General features: G+C 39.2%; 1 protein-coding gene across 4 annotated transcripts in view; it reads right to left on the reverse strand.

Moving 5' to 3' along the window:
* Positions 1-19,481, reverse strand: part of COG5 (component of oligomeric golgi complex 5) — a 371,971-nt gene that overhangs the window by 12,255 nt on the left and 340,235 nt on the right. For all 4 annotated transcript variants that reach the window (XM_023183076.2, XM_031936064.1, XM_023183075.2 and 1 more), the window contains one exon: positions 15,489-15,565. In XM_023183076.2, the coding sequence (XP_023038844.1) occupies positions 15,489-15,565 (77 nt within the window). The remainder of the gene's footprint in view (positions 1-15,488; positions 15,566-19,481) is intronic.

Genomic DNA, 19,481 nt, shown 5'->3' on the forward strand with positions numbered 1-19,481 from the left:
AAAAAAAAAAAAAAAAAAAAAAAAAAAAAAAAAAAAAAAAAAATATAGCCCAAATTAGGGATACAAATTGCAAAATGATGTATATTTTGAAAACAAAATATTAAAATGTGTAGGGAAGGGGAACAAAACTGCAGAGTTACTGTATGTTATCAAAATTCGGTGTTATCAGCTTGAAATATCCTGTTACTAGTATATGATTTTTGGAAGCCTCATGGTAAGTACAAAACAACAATCTAGAGTAGAGGCACAAAACATACATAGAAAGAATTCAAAGCATACCACTACAGAAAACAATCAGACCACAAAGGAGGACAGCAAGAGAGGAACAAGGAAACAAAGCATCCACACAACAATCAGAGAACAAACTACAAACTAGTATTATTGAGTCCTTACCTATCGATAATTATTTCTATTTTAAGAGCAATAAAATCTCTAGTAAAAGACAAAATGGCTGAATATATTAAAAATAAGACCCAGCTATGTGCTGCCTACAAGAGATTCAACTCCATTTTTTTTTTTTTTTTTTTTTTTTTTTGAGACGGAGTCTTGCTCTGTCACCCAGGCTGGAGTGCAGTGACGCGATCTCGGCTCACTGCAAGCTCTGCCTCCTGGGTTTACGCCATTCTCCTGCCCCAGTAGTTGGGACTACAGGCGCCTGCCACCATGCCCAGCTTATTTTTTGTATTTTTAGTACAGACGGGGTTTCACCATGTTAGCCAGGATGGTCTCGATCTCCTGACCTCGTGATCCACCTGCCTCAGCCTCCCAAAGTGCTGGGATTACAGGCATGAGCCACTGTGCCCGGCCTGAGACTCAACTCACTTCTAAGGACACAAAGAATAAAAATGAAAGTGTGAAGAAAGACATTCCATGCAAATGGAAACTGAGAGAGGCAGGGCTAGCTATACCTATCAGACAAAATAGACTTAAGCTCAAAATAATAAAAAAAGGCAAAGAAAGTCATCATGATAAAGGTGTCAATTCATCAAGAGGATATAACAACTGTAAATATATCTGTACCCAACATCAGAACACCTAAATAAGTAAAGCAAATATTAAAGAATTTAAAGAGAGAAATAACTTACAGTGCAGTAATAGTAGGGGCTTCAATATCTCACCTTCAACAATGGCAGATCATCCAGATAGACAGTTAATAAGGAAACACTAAACTTGAACTACATTTTAGACCAAATGGACCCAACAGACATATACAGCATATTCTATCCAATAGCAAGGGAATACACGTCTTCTCAAGTGCACACATATCTTGCTTCAGGATATGTCATATGTTAGGTCGCAAACCCAAGGCTGAACAAATTTAGAAGAAATGAAATCATATCAAGTATCTTTTCTAATCATAATGGTATGAAACTAGACATCAATAATAGGAGAAACCTTGGAAATGCCACAAATACGTGGAAATTAAACAACATGCCCCTCAACAACCAATGGGTCAAAAGAGAAAACCAAAGATAAATCAAAAAACATCTTGGAACAAATGAAAATGGAAATGTAATATACCGAAATGTATGGGATATAGCAAAAGCAGTTCTAAGAAGGAAATCTATAGCAACAAATACTTAAATAAAAATAAACATCTCAAATAAACAACCTAATAGTACACCTCAAGAAACTACGAGAGGAACAAATTTAAGACCAAAGTTAGCAGAAGAAAAACAATTCAAAGATCAGAGCAGAAATAAATATAGACTAGAAAACCAGAGGGGAAAAAAAAATCAATAAAGAGTTTTTTGAAAAGTTAAACAAAATTGACAAACCCTTAACTAGACTAAAAAAGAAAAAGAGAAGACTTAAAATTGGAAATGAAAGAGAAGATATTACAACTGGTACCACTGAAATACAAAGGATAATGAGCGATTACTATGAAAAATTGTATGGCCACAAATACAGTAACCTAGAAAAAAATGGATAAAATTCCAAGACACATATAATCTACTAACACTGAATCAAGAAGAAATAGAAAATAGAAATAGAAGAAACAGAAAATCTGAGCAGACCAATAATGAGTAAAGAGATTTGATCCATAATAAAAAGTCTCTAATCAAAAAAAAGCCCAGGACCTGATGGCTCCACAGATGAATTCTATAAAAGGTTTAAAGAAGAGCTAATACCAATCCTTCTCAAACTCTTCCAAAGAAATCAAAAGGGAAGGAATACTTCCAAGCTAGTGTTTGTTAGGAGGCCCTGATACTAAAGCCACAAAATGACATAAAAGAAGAAAGTTACAGGACAATATCCTTGATGAACATAGATATGAAGATACAAAATCCTCAACAAACTACTAACAAACCCAATTCTATGGGACATTAAAAGGATTATTCACAATGATCAAATGAGATTTCTCCCTGGGAGAAATGCAAGGATGGGTCAACATTGATACATCAATAAATGTGATGCATCATATCAGCAGAACAAAACACAAAAACCATATGATCATTTTATTAGATGCAGAAAAAGCATTTGACAAAATTCAACACCCTTTTATAGTAAAAACTCTCAACAAATTAACGGTCACATACAATAAGCCTACAGCTAACATTATACTTAATGGTGAAAAGTTGAAAGCTTTTCCTCTAAGATCAGGCACGAGACAAAGATGTCCACTGTCAGCAAGCACTTTTATTCATTATCCCACTGGAGGCCTTTGTCAGAGCAATTAGGCAAGAGAAAGAAATAAAAGGCATTCAAATAGAAAAGAAAGACATGAAGAATTACCTGTTTGCATATGACATTATCTTATATATCCAAAACCAGAAAGATACCACCAAAAGAACTAATAAAAGAATAAGGTCCCAGGATACAAAATTAAGACAAATCTAATCAATAACAATGAATGATCTGAAAAAGAAATCAAGAAAATACCCACATATAATAGCTACAAGAAAATAAAATACTTAGGAATAAATGTACTTAGAAATAAATTTAACCAAGGAAGTGAAAGATTTGTACTGTAATGCTTTACAATGTTTTAAAAACTGTAAAACATTGATGAAATAAATTGACAAAGACATAAATAAATGGAAAGCTATTCTGTGTTCATGGACTGAAAGAATTAATATTGTTAAATGTCCATACTATCCAAACCAATTTGCAGATTCAATGCAATCCCTATGAAAATTCCAACGTCATTTTTCCCAGAAATAGAAAAAAAATCCAAAAATTCATATAGAACCATAAAAATCCCTAATTAGCAAAGACAATCATAAGTAAAAATAACAAAGCTGGAGGTATCACTACCTAATATTAAACTATATTACAGAGCTGTATAGTAATTAGAACAGCATGGTACTGGCATATAAATAGAAACACTAAGGAATAGAACAGAACATAGAGCCCATAAATGAACTCACACATTTACAGTCAATTGATTTTCAACAAAGGTGCCAAGAAAAGACAATGGGAAAAGGACAGCCTCTCCGATAAAGGGTGTTGGGACAACTAGATGTCTACCTAAAGAAGAATAATTTGGACCCTTATGTCATACCACATAAAAAATTAATCGATTTTCAACAAAGGTGCCAAGAAAACACAATGGGAAAAAGGACAGCCTCTCCAATAAAGGGTGTTGAGACAACTGGATATCCACCTAAAGAAGATTAATTTGGAGTCTTATGTCATACCATATAAAAAATCAAAACAGATAAAAGTCAAGGTGTGGTCTTGAAAGGACTTGAAACTAAAAAACTAGAAGAAAGAAAACACAGGGGAAACCTCCATGACACTGGTCTGGAAGGTAACTTTTTGGATTTGACCCCAAAAACTGAGACAATAAAATTAAAAATAGACAAATGGGATTAAAGTAAAAAGCTTCTGCAGAGCAAAAGAAATAATAAGAGTAAAAAGACAACTAAGAGATTAGAAGAAAGCCATATATCTGAAAGTTAACATTCAAAATCTATAAGGAACACAAAAGTGGCAAGAAAACCACCCAATTTAAAAATGTGCAAAAAACCTGAATAGATGTTTCTCAAAAAAGTCACATAAATGACCAATAGATATATGAAAAAATGCTCAACATCACTAATCATAAGGAAAACACAAGTTAAAACCACAATGAGATGTCGCCTCATGCCTGTCAGAATGGCTATTATTTAAAAAAATGAAAGACTGTGAAGAGAGTGTGAGGGAAAGGGAACCCTTGTACACTGTTGGTGGGAATGTAAATTAATACAACCGTTTTGGAAAACTGTATGGCAGTTCCTCAAAAAACTAAAAATAGAATTACAATGTGACTCAGCAATCCCACTTGAGTACATATTCTAAAGACTTGAAATTGGCATGTTGAACAGATAGCACACTTCCATGCTCACTGCAGCATTATTTACGATAGCAAAGTTATGGATCAATCTACATGTCTGTCAATGGATGAGTGGATAAAGAAAATATGGCATATATACAAAACAGAATACTATTCAGCCTTCAAAAAGAAGGAAATCCTGTCATTTGACAACATGGACGAGCCTGGAGGACATTATGTTAAGTTAAACAAACCAGACACAGAAAGACAAATACCACATGGTCTCACTTATTTGTGGGATCTTAAACAACAGAACTCATAGAGGCAGAGAGCAAAATGGTAGTTACCAGAGGCTAAGCGGGGAGGAAATGGGGAGGTTTTAGTCAAAGGGTACAAAGTTACAGTTAGACAGGAGGAAGATGGTTTTTGAAATCTATTGCACAACATGATGACTCTAGTTAGTAGGAATACATAATACATTTCAAAATTGCTAACAGAATAAATTTCAAATGTTCTTACCACTAAAAATGCTAAGTGTTTGAGGTGATGTTTTAGTTTGAATTAATCATCCCACACTGTACACATATAATATCACTTTGTACCTCATAAGTGTATACAATAAAGTTAATTCATTTATTCTTCCAAAAATCCTATGAGTTAGGTACTATTATATCCCCATTTTACAGATGGGTAAACACAGGCATAAAGAAATCCAGTAAAAGCTAGAAGTGGCAAAGCAAGGATTCAAACCCAGACAGCTTGGCTCTTAATTCTGCAATGCAGCGTCTTTTAGAATACCAACTATAGCAAGTACTCATCCTGTTTCTAGAACAGCTATACTGATTCACAGCCAGAAACAAAGACCCCTAGAGAAAGTACAATTTTGAACTGTTAACAACTTGTATAGAAAAACCTGAGAAAACGAATGTGCACAGGATCATAATTTGAAGGTCACATAATTATCACCTCTCTGGGTACTCCAAATTCTATCTTTGGGTCAAAATGGACCTCTAGCCACTTACCTACTTGAAGCATATAATCACAGTCTCTTTCGGAATTATTTTCACCAGGTGTGACCTTAAGCTCCTTTGGGGTAATGGGTGGTGGTGTCTTAAAGGCCTCTGGAAGCTGACTCTGGGTTGAAATGGTGACAAGGCTATGCCTCAGCTCTGTTCTCCATAGACTGGTCACTATTTGTCCCCAACAGAAAAAGCTGAAATATCTTGCAGCCCTATGGTCCCTGGATGCTGAGCAGCTGACATTCCCACACAGCTCCCTGAACTCCAAATCCAGCCCATGACTCTAACCTGCTCACTGTGACGAGGCTGCTCTCCTGTTTAAGCTACTGCAGGGAAAAAGTGGAATAAGAAGTCCCTCCCCTGGGTCACAAGTTCATATTATAGGTCTGGTATGCCCAGGCCCTGAAAAGGGACTTTGAGGGATGCGAAGGATAGTGGGACTCATGCCTTCACTTCTTTTTTTTTTTTTGAGACAGAGTCTAGCTTTGTCACCCAGGCTGGAATGCAGTGGTGCAATCTTGGCTCACTGCAACCTCTGCCTCCCAGGTTCAAGTGATTCTCCTGCCTCAGCTTCCCAAGTAGCTGATGACAGGCACCTGCCATCATGCCCAGCTAATTTTTGTAGTTTTTGTAGAGACAGGGTTTCACTATGTTGGTCAGACTGGTCTCAAATTCCTGATCTCAAGTGATCCTCCCACCTTGGCCCCCCAAAGTGCTGGGATTACAGGCATGAGCCACTGCGCCTGGCCTCATGCCTTCACTTCTGTCCTGCCATCCCTGGTTGTCGTATTCAGCAGTACATTGGTCCTGTGAGTTTTCCCTTTCTCCATTAGAGCCCATTCTTTGCTCATGCCAAGTGATAGAGCAGGATTCATCTTGAACCCCAGTTTACGATGTGAGAAGACCCGGGGGTGGGGGTAGGGTTCAGTCTTATATGACAGTCCTTGATTGTTAACGAAGAGCAGCCATATGGAATCCTATACTACCTCTACAACAGGAAGGTGATCAAGAATTTTGGTCCTCCCATCTCTCAGTACTTCCTATATGAAGCTCTCTCTATAAAAGTCCTTATAAGTACTTTAGAATTAAGTGCTAAGAAATGCTTAACTTTCTTGGCCAGGTGTGTTGGCTCACACCTGTAATCCCAGCACTTTGGGAGGCCGAGACAGGCAGATCCTGAGGTCAGGAGATTGAGACCATCCTGGCCAATACAGTGAAACCCTGTCTTTACTAAAAATACAAACAATGAGCTGGGTGTGGTGGTGGGTGCCTGTAGTCCCAGCTACTCGGGAGGCTCAGGCAGAAGAATGGCATGAACCATGAACCTGGGAGGTGGAGCTTGCAGTGAGCCGAGATCGTGCCACTGCACTCCAGCCTGGGTGACAGAGTGAGACTCCATCTAAAAAGAAAAAAAGAAAGAAAAAAAAGAAATGCTTAACTTTCTCATAGGAATTGATATATTTTCTGCCTTCCGATAATGAGAATCAGACAGCTGATTCTGTTTCTCTCTTATCTTTGGCTTCATGAAGTTTAAAGCCAAGTTTGAAACTTATCTATAGCAATTTAAGTTAGTTTTGTGGTTTGAATATTTATGTTTTTTTCCTCTAATATATTTTTGATGCAAACTGTAAATGATACAAGGAAGGAAAGAAGGACAGAAGGGGAAGGACAAGGAGGGAGACAGACAAGGAGAGGGAAACAATCTGAAGAGTACGTGCGCATAACAGCATGTCTAGCAGCCAGGCCTGGTAAGAACCAGCTCATTTTAAAATGGAGTCTTCTGGGTAATCACCTGTCCCTCCCCCTACTTTTTTTTTTTTTTTTTTAGATAGGGTCTCACTCTGTCCCCCAGGCTGGAGTGCAATGGCAGGATCTCAGCTCACTGCAACCTCTGCCTCCTGGGTTCAAGTGATTCTTCTGCCTCAGCCTCCTGAGTAGCTGGGATTACAGGGGCGCGCACCACTATGCCCAGCTAATTTTTGTATTTTTAGTAGAGACAGGATTTCACTATGCTGGCCAGGCTGGTCTCAAACTCCTGACCTCGTGATCTGCCTGCCTTGGCCTCCCAAAGTGCTGGGATTACAGGCGTGAGCCACCACGCCCAGCCTCAACTGTCCCTTTTAACAGGACTGTCAAAAAGTCCATGAAAAGCAAAACTAGATTTGATTCTGTATTGTGCATCAGTGTCATAATTACCTGTAAACATCAAACACAGACATTTTGTCTTGGGTGGTTGTTTTAAGAGGCCGAAAGAACACACCTTGAGCACTCCCTTCTCCCTGACTCCAGGTAGAATTTTAAACACTAGCAAGTTAAAAAATAAATAACCATCTAAAGTGCTTTATGAAACAAAAAGAAATAAGGTGTTATAAAATGCAGATACACCAAATGCCACAATATCATTCTTAGAGGATAATATTCTAAATATAGCAGCACTTTCAAGGTAAACTTTACAGGCAGAAGGTAGTGTTAATTGGTCAACTATTAGGTCTCAAAAAAAATGCATTTCTACTCAGCAAGATTCACATTTAAACGACTCATAGCTGTGCAGCTGACAGTCTTCTGACAGCTTGTTAAGGCCAATCATGAAGTAAAGTAAGATAAAAATCCTGTTGCTTCTGTGTCCACATCCAACATCAGTGGTATCCTGAGACAGATATAGGTATCATTCTCTTCCGTGCCACTTGCCACCACCCTATCTTGACCTCCTCTTGCAGAAAGACCTGGGAAGGCAGCAAGACTACTAAGTATGTGTACTGAGGTCTGGAACCAGCACAGAAATGAAAGTGGGAGAAGGAACATGATTCCCTTCGAGGGGCAGGGCACAGGTGGCCATGCTCCCTACACCAGACACAATGAGGGCCTTTGAGAGAGAAGAGAAAGTGTTGGAGGCCTGCAGAAGGTGAGCATTTCTATGGAGATTCTTTAGGGAGGCCTAGTTTGTGACACGAGGGGCCATGTGGGTCCCAAGAGAGAATGAAGCAGGAGGCTGATTTGGGTTCCAAGTAGAGAGGTTAGAAAGGTCCCTAACAGTTTAGATTGTCTATACCAGCATATCAGGTAGGAAAGGAGGCAGGGATTTGGGCAGACATTCTCCAAGAATAAAAGCGTACATTTGGCTAAGTGTTCCATGTGTACTGTCTGGGAGCATGAATGCAGCAGAAGACAGTGAGATGAGGCATTTCAGCAGCAGGAGGTGGCCACTAAAGTGGGGAGTTTAGATTCTCTTTAAAATTTTCTGATTTTCCTGGATGATACACATAAGCATTCAAATCCTGTTCCAGGACCATTCAGATTGAAAACAAACAGAAACTTCTGGAATAAAATGTGGGGTATGGTGGTTACAAGCACAGGCTTTGGAATCAGGCAACCTGGGTCTAAAATGTGGCTCCCAGATTCTCCCACTTTGCTGCTGTGGGTTTCAGTTGCCTCATGGGGATCATACCTAACTTTTAAGTGCTGTGAGGGCCAAATGAGAAAGTATCAGTAAAACACTCAGCACAGGCTTGGTATAAAATAAATAACCAAATAATAGTTGTCAGAAATAATAAAAATGATGATAAACTAAATAGTCAACTCTTCATGTTTACCTGGGTGCTTCTAGCACTGCCAAAGTTGTAGCAAAGAGCAATAAAACAACTAAGTACAAGATGGTGGTTGCCTTCTGGCTGTACCCCGAAATCTGAAACTTAGAATTAAGAATCCAGAAACCTCAGAGAGACAGTTATTTCAAGGAATGGGTTAGGGCCCCAGATTCACAAGCAGAAAGAAAAGACAGAATGCATCTGGAGGGTCTAGTGTTAAAGGTGCTAAAAACGTGAGCTGCAGAGATGGCCTTCTTTCAGTTCTATAAACATTCAGGCACAGAGGTTTGGAATTTCAATCAACAGAGGACCATCAATACAATCTGTAGACCCAGAAAACCCTCATCACTCCTACAATTAAAAACAATGGACAGGAACACTACATTCTAATTATTGACAGTTTTCTTCTTCCACTGCTCCTCATACTAAAAGATCCATCAGAAAACAGCCCCTATCTCCTGAGAGCTTTCATTGCCCTTTCATTAAGCCTAGATGGAAATGAGTTTCCAGCAGAGCAGACTGTGGACATCATGAGGGACAAGCTGTCCCTTCAGGAGCAAAGGTGGTGAGGCCTGCCTGAAGGCAGGGTCTGTGCCCCTGAGCTGGTGAAAAGCATTTGGTCCCTTTTCTGCCCTTCGCCTCACGAAGATCTATACTGACAATGTCAAGGGTCACAGCTTTGTGGCCTCTGGCCAGGAGAAGCTGATGTAACAACCTCACAAACACTACTTAGGGAATAATGCCATGCTGCAGAGAGGCGGACAAAGATGGGGTCTCTACGGCTCTGACATGTGTGTCTTGTGTAGAAATACAAATCACCCAGGGGCAAATCACTAATGTCAACAGCTTTCAGAGGCAGCATTCTCTACTCAGTATGAAAAGATTCCAGCTGCCTGAGAAACTATAATGTAAACAGTAAAATGTAAATACATGCAAGAAGCTTGCCGGCTTACATAAATAGTCCACTAATATCACCATCAAGAAGGAAGTGCCCTGTGGCAGATGGCTGCATGATGGGGGAAGGGAGCACCTACTAAGGCCTGTGTGTGTTTATGTGAGGGCGTGTGCATGTGTGCACACGCTGGGTGGGGTCTGGACTGGAAACTCTCTGGCTGGCACTGTCATCCTCCATTGTGAAGGCGCCCCTGAACTGAGCCTGTTACCCGCCCCTGCAGCCACTGCCCCTAATTCGAACTGAGGCCCTCTGTGGCTATTGCAACCTACTGGTTTTTGGCTGTTTGGCTGCCAGTTTTTCTTGTCAACTCACACCTGCTCTTTATTGTGTAATGTTTTAGTACATTTTCTTTTATTACTTTTTAGCTCCATAGTTATTTTTAAGTAGGAAAAACAATGCAAGAGAGATTTAAAAATAGTATTTGACTTTTCTGACTACAAAAATAAAATAAGGCAGAAAATTTTAAAAAATATAAAAACCCTAAAAGAAAAACCCCAAAGTGACAACCTTACTCAAAGATATTTTCATGTTTTTCCTTTTTGTCTTTTATTCTCCACTCAAATACTTTTATTCCTTTATTTTCTATTTTGGGACAGGGTCTAACTTTGTCACCCAGGCTGGAGTGTAATGACCAATCACAGCTCACTGCAGCCTTGATCTCCCTGAGCTCAGATCCTCCCACCTTAGCCTACCGTGTAGCTGGGACCACAGGTGTGCACCACCACACCTGGCTAATTTTTCTATCTTTTGTAAAGACAGAGTTTCCCCATGTTGCTGAGGCTAGTAAATGTTATTATTTTAAAAATAGTAGAGGTCGGCCAGGTACGGTGGCTCACGCCTGTAATCCCAGCACATTGGGAGGCCGAGGCAGGCAGATCACCTGAGGTCAGCAGTTCGAGACCAGCCTGGTCAACATGGTGAAACCCCATCCCTACTAAAAATACAGAAATTAGCTGGGCGTGGTGGTGGGTGCCTGTAATCCCAGCTACTCGGGAGGCTGAGGCAGGAGAATCGCTTGAATCCAGGAAGTGGAGGTTGTAGCGAGCCAAGATCACGCCATTGTACTCCAACCTGGGGGACAAGAGGAAGACACTGTCTCAAAAAAAATAAAAATAAAAAAAGTAGAGATCATACTATATACTGCTTAGTCGCCTGTTTTATTTAGTGATGCACTAGGGAGTAGTTTTCATTTTACCAGATATTAACTAATAACATTACTGTTAATATCTGCATATATTTGATCCTATGAACTTAGCATATTTTATTCAGGCAATCTCCTACTGACTACCGTTCAACCAGTTTTGGTTTGATTCAGAGTCTTTGGTGAGGAGACCCATGAACAAGTGCCAAGGTCTAATATGTGCGTGGTCACTGGATGATGCCTATTCTTTGTCACAGCCCATAGCACAGATGGAAGAAGTGCACATATTAATAAGAGTAAGCTCTTCATTGCAACTGCTCAGGACTCATTTTGAAGAAGAGACAGATCTCCAACAAGATTTTGTAGGTAGACAAAACAGAGGGCCTATAATTAGGTTATTAGAATAAAGATGGCTTTGTACTGATTTACTCCTCTCTAGGAAGGAATTTGGTAGGACCCACCACATGGGTGAGTTTTCTCAAGTCAATTCTCTTCACATGACAACTGCAAAGAAGCTGGCAGGGCCAGGGCTTTCCCAACAATGGTGCGGGGCAGAGGCCGTGGCATATGCTCACATCTCTCTTCTTCTCAACTGATAGGACTGAAAACATTCTTTGTAGACGAGGGCTGGATTTGAACCCCGTAATATACTTTCATTTGATTTATTGATCCAGCTAATCCTACACTTTTTATAAAATAGTTGCATCAGTTCCATCAAACAACTGAGAAAGTATTAGGATTAATTCAGTAGATTTCTGTAGATTCAATATAACTATAGAAATATATTGGTATATATAAAAATATCTGTTGGAAGTTTTCAATTAACTCAAGTTATGAAGGATACTCCATAGGCAAGAAACAATTATTCTTATGTGCCTGAGGCCTTGGGAGCTAAGGGGTCATCTGCAGGAGGAAGCTCAGAGATACCAGAATCACAAGAGAAAAGGGCATAAATCTTCAGTTTGTGGAAAGGAAAAAACCTGGCTCCCTGTCACTAGAGCAACTAAAGTTCAAGAGTTAAGGGCCCTGTGAGAAAGTTGAGAAATTGCTGGATGCAGGCCATGAGTGTGTCATTACACTAATTTAGTGAGTTAAAACAATCAAATGAAATAGAAATGTTAGAGGTTATCACATGAAGGGTAATTACTGTTTCATGAACCATATGTATGGGTGTCTATGTATATGTATGTAGATTTGAGTGTGTTCACATGTTTGCATGCAAGTAAATGCCAAATTACAATAGAAAGTATCTTTTACTGTGGGTCATGGTCAAAAATTTGAAACCTGTTACTCCATGAGAAGCCAGATATAAATAAAAGTAGAACTATTAAAATTATACATTGATCAATCGATTCTTGATTCTATAAACAGGTACTAGAAGATGTCACTCAAACTTTAAAGTTCCTTTAGAGATTCTTTTTCTCATATTAGAACTGGAAAGGGTTGGCAGAAAATTCCCATCTTAAATGGTTTAAAATAGATGTCTTAAGTGAAACTTATCCTCAGACCTTTTACCTCTATGCTGTGACACAACTTTAAGAGTACTTACATGAAGGCCATCCTTCCTCAGCAAACAGGACACTTAGCTCTATTTTTTTTGGCGGGGGCGGGGTGGGCGGTGGGTGGTACAGGATCTCACCCTGTTGCCCAGGCTGGAGTGCAGTGGCACAATCTCGGCTCACTGCAACCTCTGCCTCCCGGGTTAAAACGATTCTCCCACCTCAGCCTCCTGAGTAGCAGGACTACAGGCGTGTGCTGCCATGCCTGGCAAATTTTTGTACTTTTTGGTAGAGATGGTGTTTCACCATGTTGGCCAGGCTGAATTAGCATTATTTTATACATGCACATGCAATAAACAACTAAACATGGGACTGGAGCTATAAAAAATAATAGCCTAGGCCAGGTGTGGTGGCTTACACCTGTCACACAATCCCAGCAGTTTGGGGGGCTGAGGTGGGCAGATAGATTGAGCTCAGAAATTCAAGACCAGGCTGGGCAACTCCTAGTTTTGTAGAAACCCCGTTTCTACAAAAAATATAAAAATTAGCTGGGCATGGTGGTGCACACCTGTAGTCCCAGTTACTCAGGAGGCTGAGGTGGGAGGATCACTTGGGCATGGAAGGTGGAGGTTGCAGTAAGCTGAAATGGAGATCGCACCACTGCACTCTAGCCTGGGTGACAGAGTGGCACCCTGTCTCAAAAAAAAAAAAAAAAAAAAAAAGCCAAATCTTCATACAGCAATGCCAAATCACAGCTTTTCTCATATCTTTTTCAATAACTAGATGGTTAATATCCTCCAGTATGTTAACTGACTCAGCCAGCCAGGGCAACATTTTATTACCCAGCTAGGATTGCTGTGTTACCATCTTACTCAGAGTAAATGGCTGTACAGGGGTTTTAGTAAAGTTACTTTTATGGTACAGACAGATGACCAATGGATTGGCAACTTCAGTACTTCATCATCCTTCAACTCACCCATGTTTGGTAGTGCAGAACTCTATAGCTTCAACAAAATACTTAAACAGTTTTAAAAAGATCTGGGCTGATTCAAAGAAGGTATCTGAAAGCATTTGCGAACTCACTTTAAGTTTTCCAAAAACCCATCTCTGTACAGATGGGCAGTGATCTTTCATTTGAGAAAAAATAAAATCCTGACTCGTGTTGCCATTAAAAAAAAAAAAAAAAAAAAAAGGCCTGTGCTAATTACAAACTGTTGAGGTAAAATATAAGGATCCCCTCTCAATCAACAATATTGGATTCTTCTATTTCTTATACTCCACCAGAAGTTTCTACTACCAAAGTTTGATGACATAAGAGAGCAAAGCGATCATTTAAAGGACATACTGTTTATTGATCCTCGAGTTTCCAGTACTGAGTTGGTTTTTAGGAAGCTGCATACCTGTACTCTGTTATCTTATCCTTATAGAGAAATCTTCAACCATTACGCTCTTGGATATTATGGACAGTTTATATGAAGGCCTCCCATCTGGTATGCTATGGTCACAAAATATTATGTTGATCCCCTCAGCTCTCAGGGTTGGCCACCTTTTTAAATGAAAATATCTTCTTCGGCCAGATGCAGTGGCTCACACCTGTAACCCCAGCACTTTAGGAGGCAGAGGCAGACGGATCACGGGGTCAGGAGATTGAGACCATCCTGATGGCCAACATGGTGAAACCCCGTCTATACTAAAAATACAAAAATTAGCTGGGTGTGGCGGCTTGTTCCTGTAATCCCTGCTACTCAGGAGGCAGAGACAGGAGAATCGCTTGAACCCGGGAGGTGGAGATTGCAGTGAGCCGAGATCGTGCCACTGCACTCCAGCCTGGTGACAGAGCAAGACTACATCTCAAAAAACAAAACAAAAGAAAATATCTTCTTCTGTGTGTGCTATGATGTAAAAAAACTTACAAAGTTCTGGTTTACTGAATAAACAGCCATATGAATAACATCTCCTTATCTTCTAAAAATCAGCTACTAAAGACCCCAGTCATCATTCAATGTTATTAAATGTTCCTTAAAATCTGAGTTGAAAAAAATCTAAGTGTTCAGCACTGACAAGGACTTTTCTCTCTATTATACTGGTATTCTGTTAGATCATGAATATGAATCAACTCTTGTGTATCTTTGTAAAGTGATTTCTCCACCTAATACGAAATTTTCTGCTCAACTGCATTAGGCTAAGTTACCTATTACATTTATAGTCATTCTCTGCACTTCATCATTGAACTAGATTCTTCTGTTTTTTTTGTTGTTGTTGTTTGTTTTTTGTTTTTTTTGAGACAGAGTCTTGCTCTGTTGCCAGGCTGGGGTGCACTGGCATGATCTCGGCTCACTGCAACCTCCGACTCCTGGGTTCAAGCGATTCTCCTGCCTCAGTCTCCCCAGTAGCTGGAACTACAGTCACGCACCACCACGCCCAGCTAATTTTTGTATTTTTAGTGGAGACAGAGTTTCACCATGTTGGCCAGGATGGTCTCGATCTCCTGACCTTGGGTGATCCACCCACCTCAGCCTCCCAAAGTGCTGGGATTACAGGCATGAGCCACTGTGCTCGGCCATGAAGTTGATTCTTTTAATACTTCATTCAAAAGTTTTTATCATATCCATATATTGGAATGTAATTTATGACCTGCTAGAAGTAAACTGGGTTAAAAATGATAAATGAACAAATAACATTTCAGAAAAAGATGTCTATATAATTATGAATTGCCTAGTATTACCTTTCTGTAAGAATGGGAAGCTAAAAATTAAAAAAAAAATTCTCTTGTCTTAAAAGCATAATTTACCAGCTTAATCTTGTGAACTGTGACTAAGAAAATACACATACCCTCTAATTTATTAGTCATTGCATAAATTTCTATATGGGTTTCCAATTTGAATACTTTCTAAGATGAAATCATGTAACTGCCATTGTTGTAGATCAAAAATGGTTGAATATTGGCAATTTTTTGAGGTTCAACCTGCACAGAAAGAAAGGATTTATTTGCCTGGAGGATATGAATGTATGAACAAAGAATTCGGTCTTACCTGAATGATCTCAGCATTCGATAGGACTTTCCTAAATCAGATACTCGTCTACAGAATGGACCCACAGCCAACTCCATCTGAAATATTAAAAGATACTCCATTGTTTTAATGTTGGAATCATTAGGAGAATATGGGAGAGACCTGGATCGCAGAAAGTTGTAGCTTGCAGTAAACCTAATTTTATCTGGACCGTAAGGCAAATTGTGAAAGCCAACTAAATTTATTTAAAAGGCAAGCACTTACATAATTTTTGCATTTATTTACTGAGAGGGCCCAAGATGAGACAATTCCTTCATGAAAGTTAAAAAAAAAAAAAATTTTTGTTATATAAAAGGAAAAAGTTTAGATCATTTATCCATTGAAAAATAAGGAAAAGGAAAATTTTCAAGACTGCATGCCTATACTTCAGGCATTACAAGTCTTTTTACATTCAATATAAATGATGACAATTTTTATCAGTTAGTGTGGCTCAAGTAATTAAAAGGACTAACTCTGGAGCTTTCAGTAGCACATCTATATCAGCATTCCAAATGCTGATACTAGTTACTAGTCTGTGACCCTGGACAAGTTATTTAACCTCTTTAAGTCTCAGGTCTCTCATCTACAAAATGGAGATAATAGTATCTACCTAACAGAATAATGCAAATTAAAAGATAATTCCACAAAGCTTTATGTGCAGAGCATACAAAAAGTGCTGTTAATTGTCAGCAATTATTATCAGTGTTTAAAAATTTTTCTCTTTTCAATTATTAATAAATTAATATGCTACCTAACTGGAGAATTTAGCAAATCTTGGTTTCACTTCTCTTTATTTTCCTCCTTTGACTGGAAATTCTGCCTGTCATTAATTAGGCTACCTGTTCTTTTCCACCAAGTGCATATGCAAACTTTTCGCATATATGCTACTCAGGTGATAGACTGCTTCTCCACTCTTGCTATAAATAGCACTCTGGTAAAGAATGGTTTAGAAAATGGTTGAGAATAGGCTGCTCCCTGGTAGTACAGCACCTTTCTTCAAGAAGCACATATGATGTAAGGCTTCTGTCCTGCTGGCCACTCTTACAAAAAATTGCTTAAAATCTCCTTGCCATGGGTACACTATAGAGACCCAGTTGATCATTCATTTGAGAGACACTTTGATTGCCTTAGTGCTAGGTACCACGCTAGGCATGGGGATAAGATGATTAGATGACTAGACTGTCTTGCCATCACTAAATTCTCAAATTTAATGAACAAAGAGATATTTATTTATTCAAACAATATGATTATTATCAACAAAATCAAAAGTATTTGTGTATATGTCCACATATACATATATAAACATGCATACATACACACATAATGATTGTTATTAAGCAAAATGACAAATGCTATATCAAACTTATGACCTTAGTGTCAAGAGAGAGTTGGAGGCAGCTTCCTTGGGATGGTCTTGAGGATCAATAGTAACCAGGTTAATTTCTCTTGTAACATACTAAAGACATGGATTGCATACTGTATGTCCTAGAAGGAAACCTTACATGGTTGGGAAACTCTATAAAATGAAGAATCATAAATAAATATAAAGATAAAAATTTAGGGCCGGGCGCGGTGGCTCAAGCCTGTAATCCCAGCACTTTGGGAGGCCGAGATGGGCGGATCATGAGGTCAGGAGATCGAGACCATCCTGGCTAACATGGTGAAACCCCGTCTCTACTAAAAATACAAAAAATTAGCCGGGCGAGGTGGCGGGCGCCTGTAGTCCCAGCTATTCGGGAGGCTGAGGCAGGAGAATGGCCTGAACCCGGGAGGCGGAGGTTGCAGTGAGCTGAGATCCGGCCACTGCACTCCAGCCTGGGCGACAGAGCAAGACTCCGTCTCAAAAAAAAAAAAAAAAAAAAAAAAGATAAAAATTTAAGGAAGAAAAAGGATTCTTGCCAACAATGCAACACAGAACAGTTGTAAGCCAGTGTGCCCAACTCAAAAGATAGTAGGTGATAGGCTGTTCTTTGGAACCTGTTTCATTTCTTCACTGGGTAGGAATTTCTGGTTTCTTTCCATATGTGTCACTTACTTTACACTGAGCACAAAGGAAAAATGTGACTATCATTATATCTTTGATATGATAATTCCATTCAAATACCTAACTTTATGTATATAATGGTTTTTTACATACTGAAATTATATATTTTTCATGAAGTGTTTTTGTCAATTTCTCAACCTACTCTAAGTGGAATCACTGTCTTCAAAGACAACCTTTGCCTTAGCACTTGAGCAGGACCAAATGTTAAAACAAATAAATGGCTAGGAAAAAGTTACAATATGAGAAAATATGACCTCGAATTGCTGTAAAATGTATGATTATGTAAAAGATTTCTATGCCATAGGACAATTTCAAAATGTTAAATGTTTAAAATAAAATTTTTATCCATAAAGGACCTCTAGGATATTGTAAATCGTTTTCTTCTTCCAGAATTCCATTAAATAATAAAGGCCATGTTTTAAAGGGCAAGAGTGTTCTGTTAAGAGGAGGTGACTCTGCCATTAGCAGTGGATACAAAAGTGGCATGTGCAACTGCTTCTCTCCAGCCCCCGTTTGGAGAGAATGAACGGTCAGCTGCAGGCACGGTGAACTAATTACATAGCTGTTCCTTCCCTACCACAGACATTTGGTTAACCACAGGGCTTCTTTGGATACTCCTAGGGCACTCCTGCCCTGACATTGCTCAGGAGAAGAAAAGGCAATAGGAATTAGAACAAAAATTAGAATTTTGATTGTCTTGTTTTCTTTTCTAAATTAATATTTTTAGGCACAAAGTGAAATAGATGTAAATGTATACTTAAAGGGCACCAGAAGACCTATAAATAGAAACTGCTAGAAGTACCACTAAATAATTTAATACCAACTTCAACAGCCACTCTTTCCTTCAGGTAAGAAAATAAACTGAGGGGTGGAGGGGGAGTATGTGCTTCAGAGGACACTGTGGACAAGACCCCAAGAGATTCAGAATCAGAACCCCAGTGTTGTGGACAGGTTTAGTGATTTCAGAACTGCTGTGTGATCAGTGTGGGCACTGAGACCATGTGGTCACAGCAGGGAATTAATTACCTGTAGGAAACCACTTCATACCCATGACCTGGATTCCTAAGGGGGCTGGATGTCAGGTACTTCCCTCACCATGATCCCTCCAGATGGCACCCTGCGACTACTTTCTCTTTCCTGCACTGGTGCCAGTGAGGAGAAGTTAGGATTCTTAAAGAAATCCTTAAAATACGTCATTATCTGTCTTTGCAATTGGACTTTATGGCAAATAACCAGTATTCCCAAACCTGGTCTACAGGTCCCTTCTTGAGCTTTCTCTTTTTGTTATTTAACTAGAATTGCAGGCACTTTTATCACAAGAACAATTTTTAAACCCATGGAGTATTTGTGTATTTTTGATTTCAGTGACCTCAATGGCTTTAATTTTGAATATGGATAGAACTTTCAATAATAAGGCAGTTGAAAAGCCCTCTAGTCCCCAGTTGATGCCTATCATGAATATAAATGTTAGGGTAATGCTATTTAAACGTTTTGACTGACCCCGAAAAACCCGTCCAACCAAATGTGATACTGAAAGCTGACGTACAACACATAATTGCAACTGTGGCAGGAAACCAAACCAAATGAAGTAAAACTCGAAATTCAAATTTTAATTTAAAAAGTGGGTGGGAGAGATCATGATATAACAGTAGAACAGTATTTGCCAGATACTGATCACAGATCTGATTAATTATGATAGTGCCTCCGCCTATCTTTGCTGTACCCATGATCCACAGGACTGGAGCCATCCCCAAGGTGAGTGCCAGGATGTTTTGAAACTGGGACACACTGTACAGGGGTGAACAAAGGAATCTGCTTTTCAATACCACACTGCCTGCCGCAACCTAATGTCACTGCAGGGTTTAACACTGAGTAAATGCTGTGTGTTTTAATGCTTCTTCTATATTTAAAGAACAGAAAACAGAGGCTTT

Source organism: Piliocolobus tephrosceles, chromosome 8 (genome assembly GCF_002776525.5).
Source record: "Piliocolobus tephrosceles isolate RC106 chromosome 8, ASM277652v3, whole genome shotgun sequence".
NCBI classification, from domain to species: Eukaryota; Metazoa; Chordata; class Mammalia; order Primates; family Cercopithecidae; genus Piliocolobus; species Piliocolobus tephrosceles.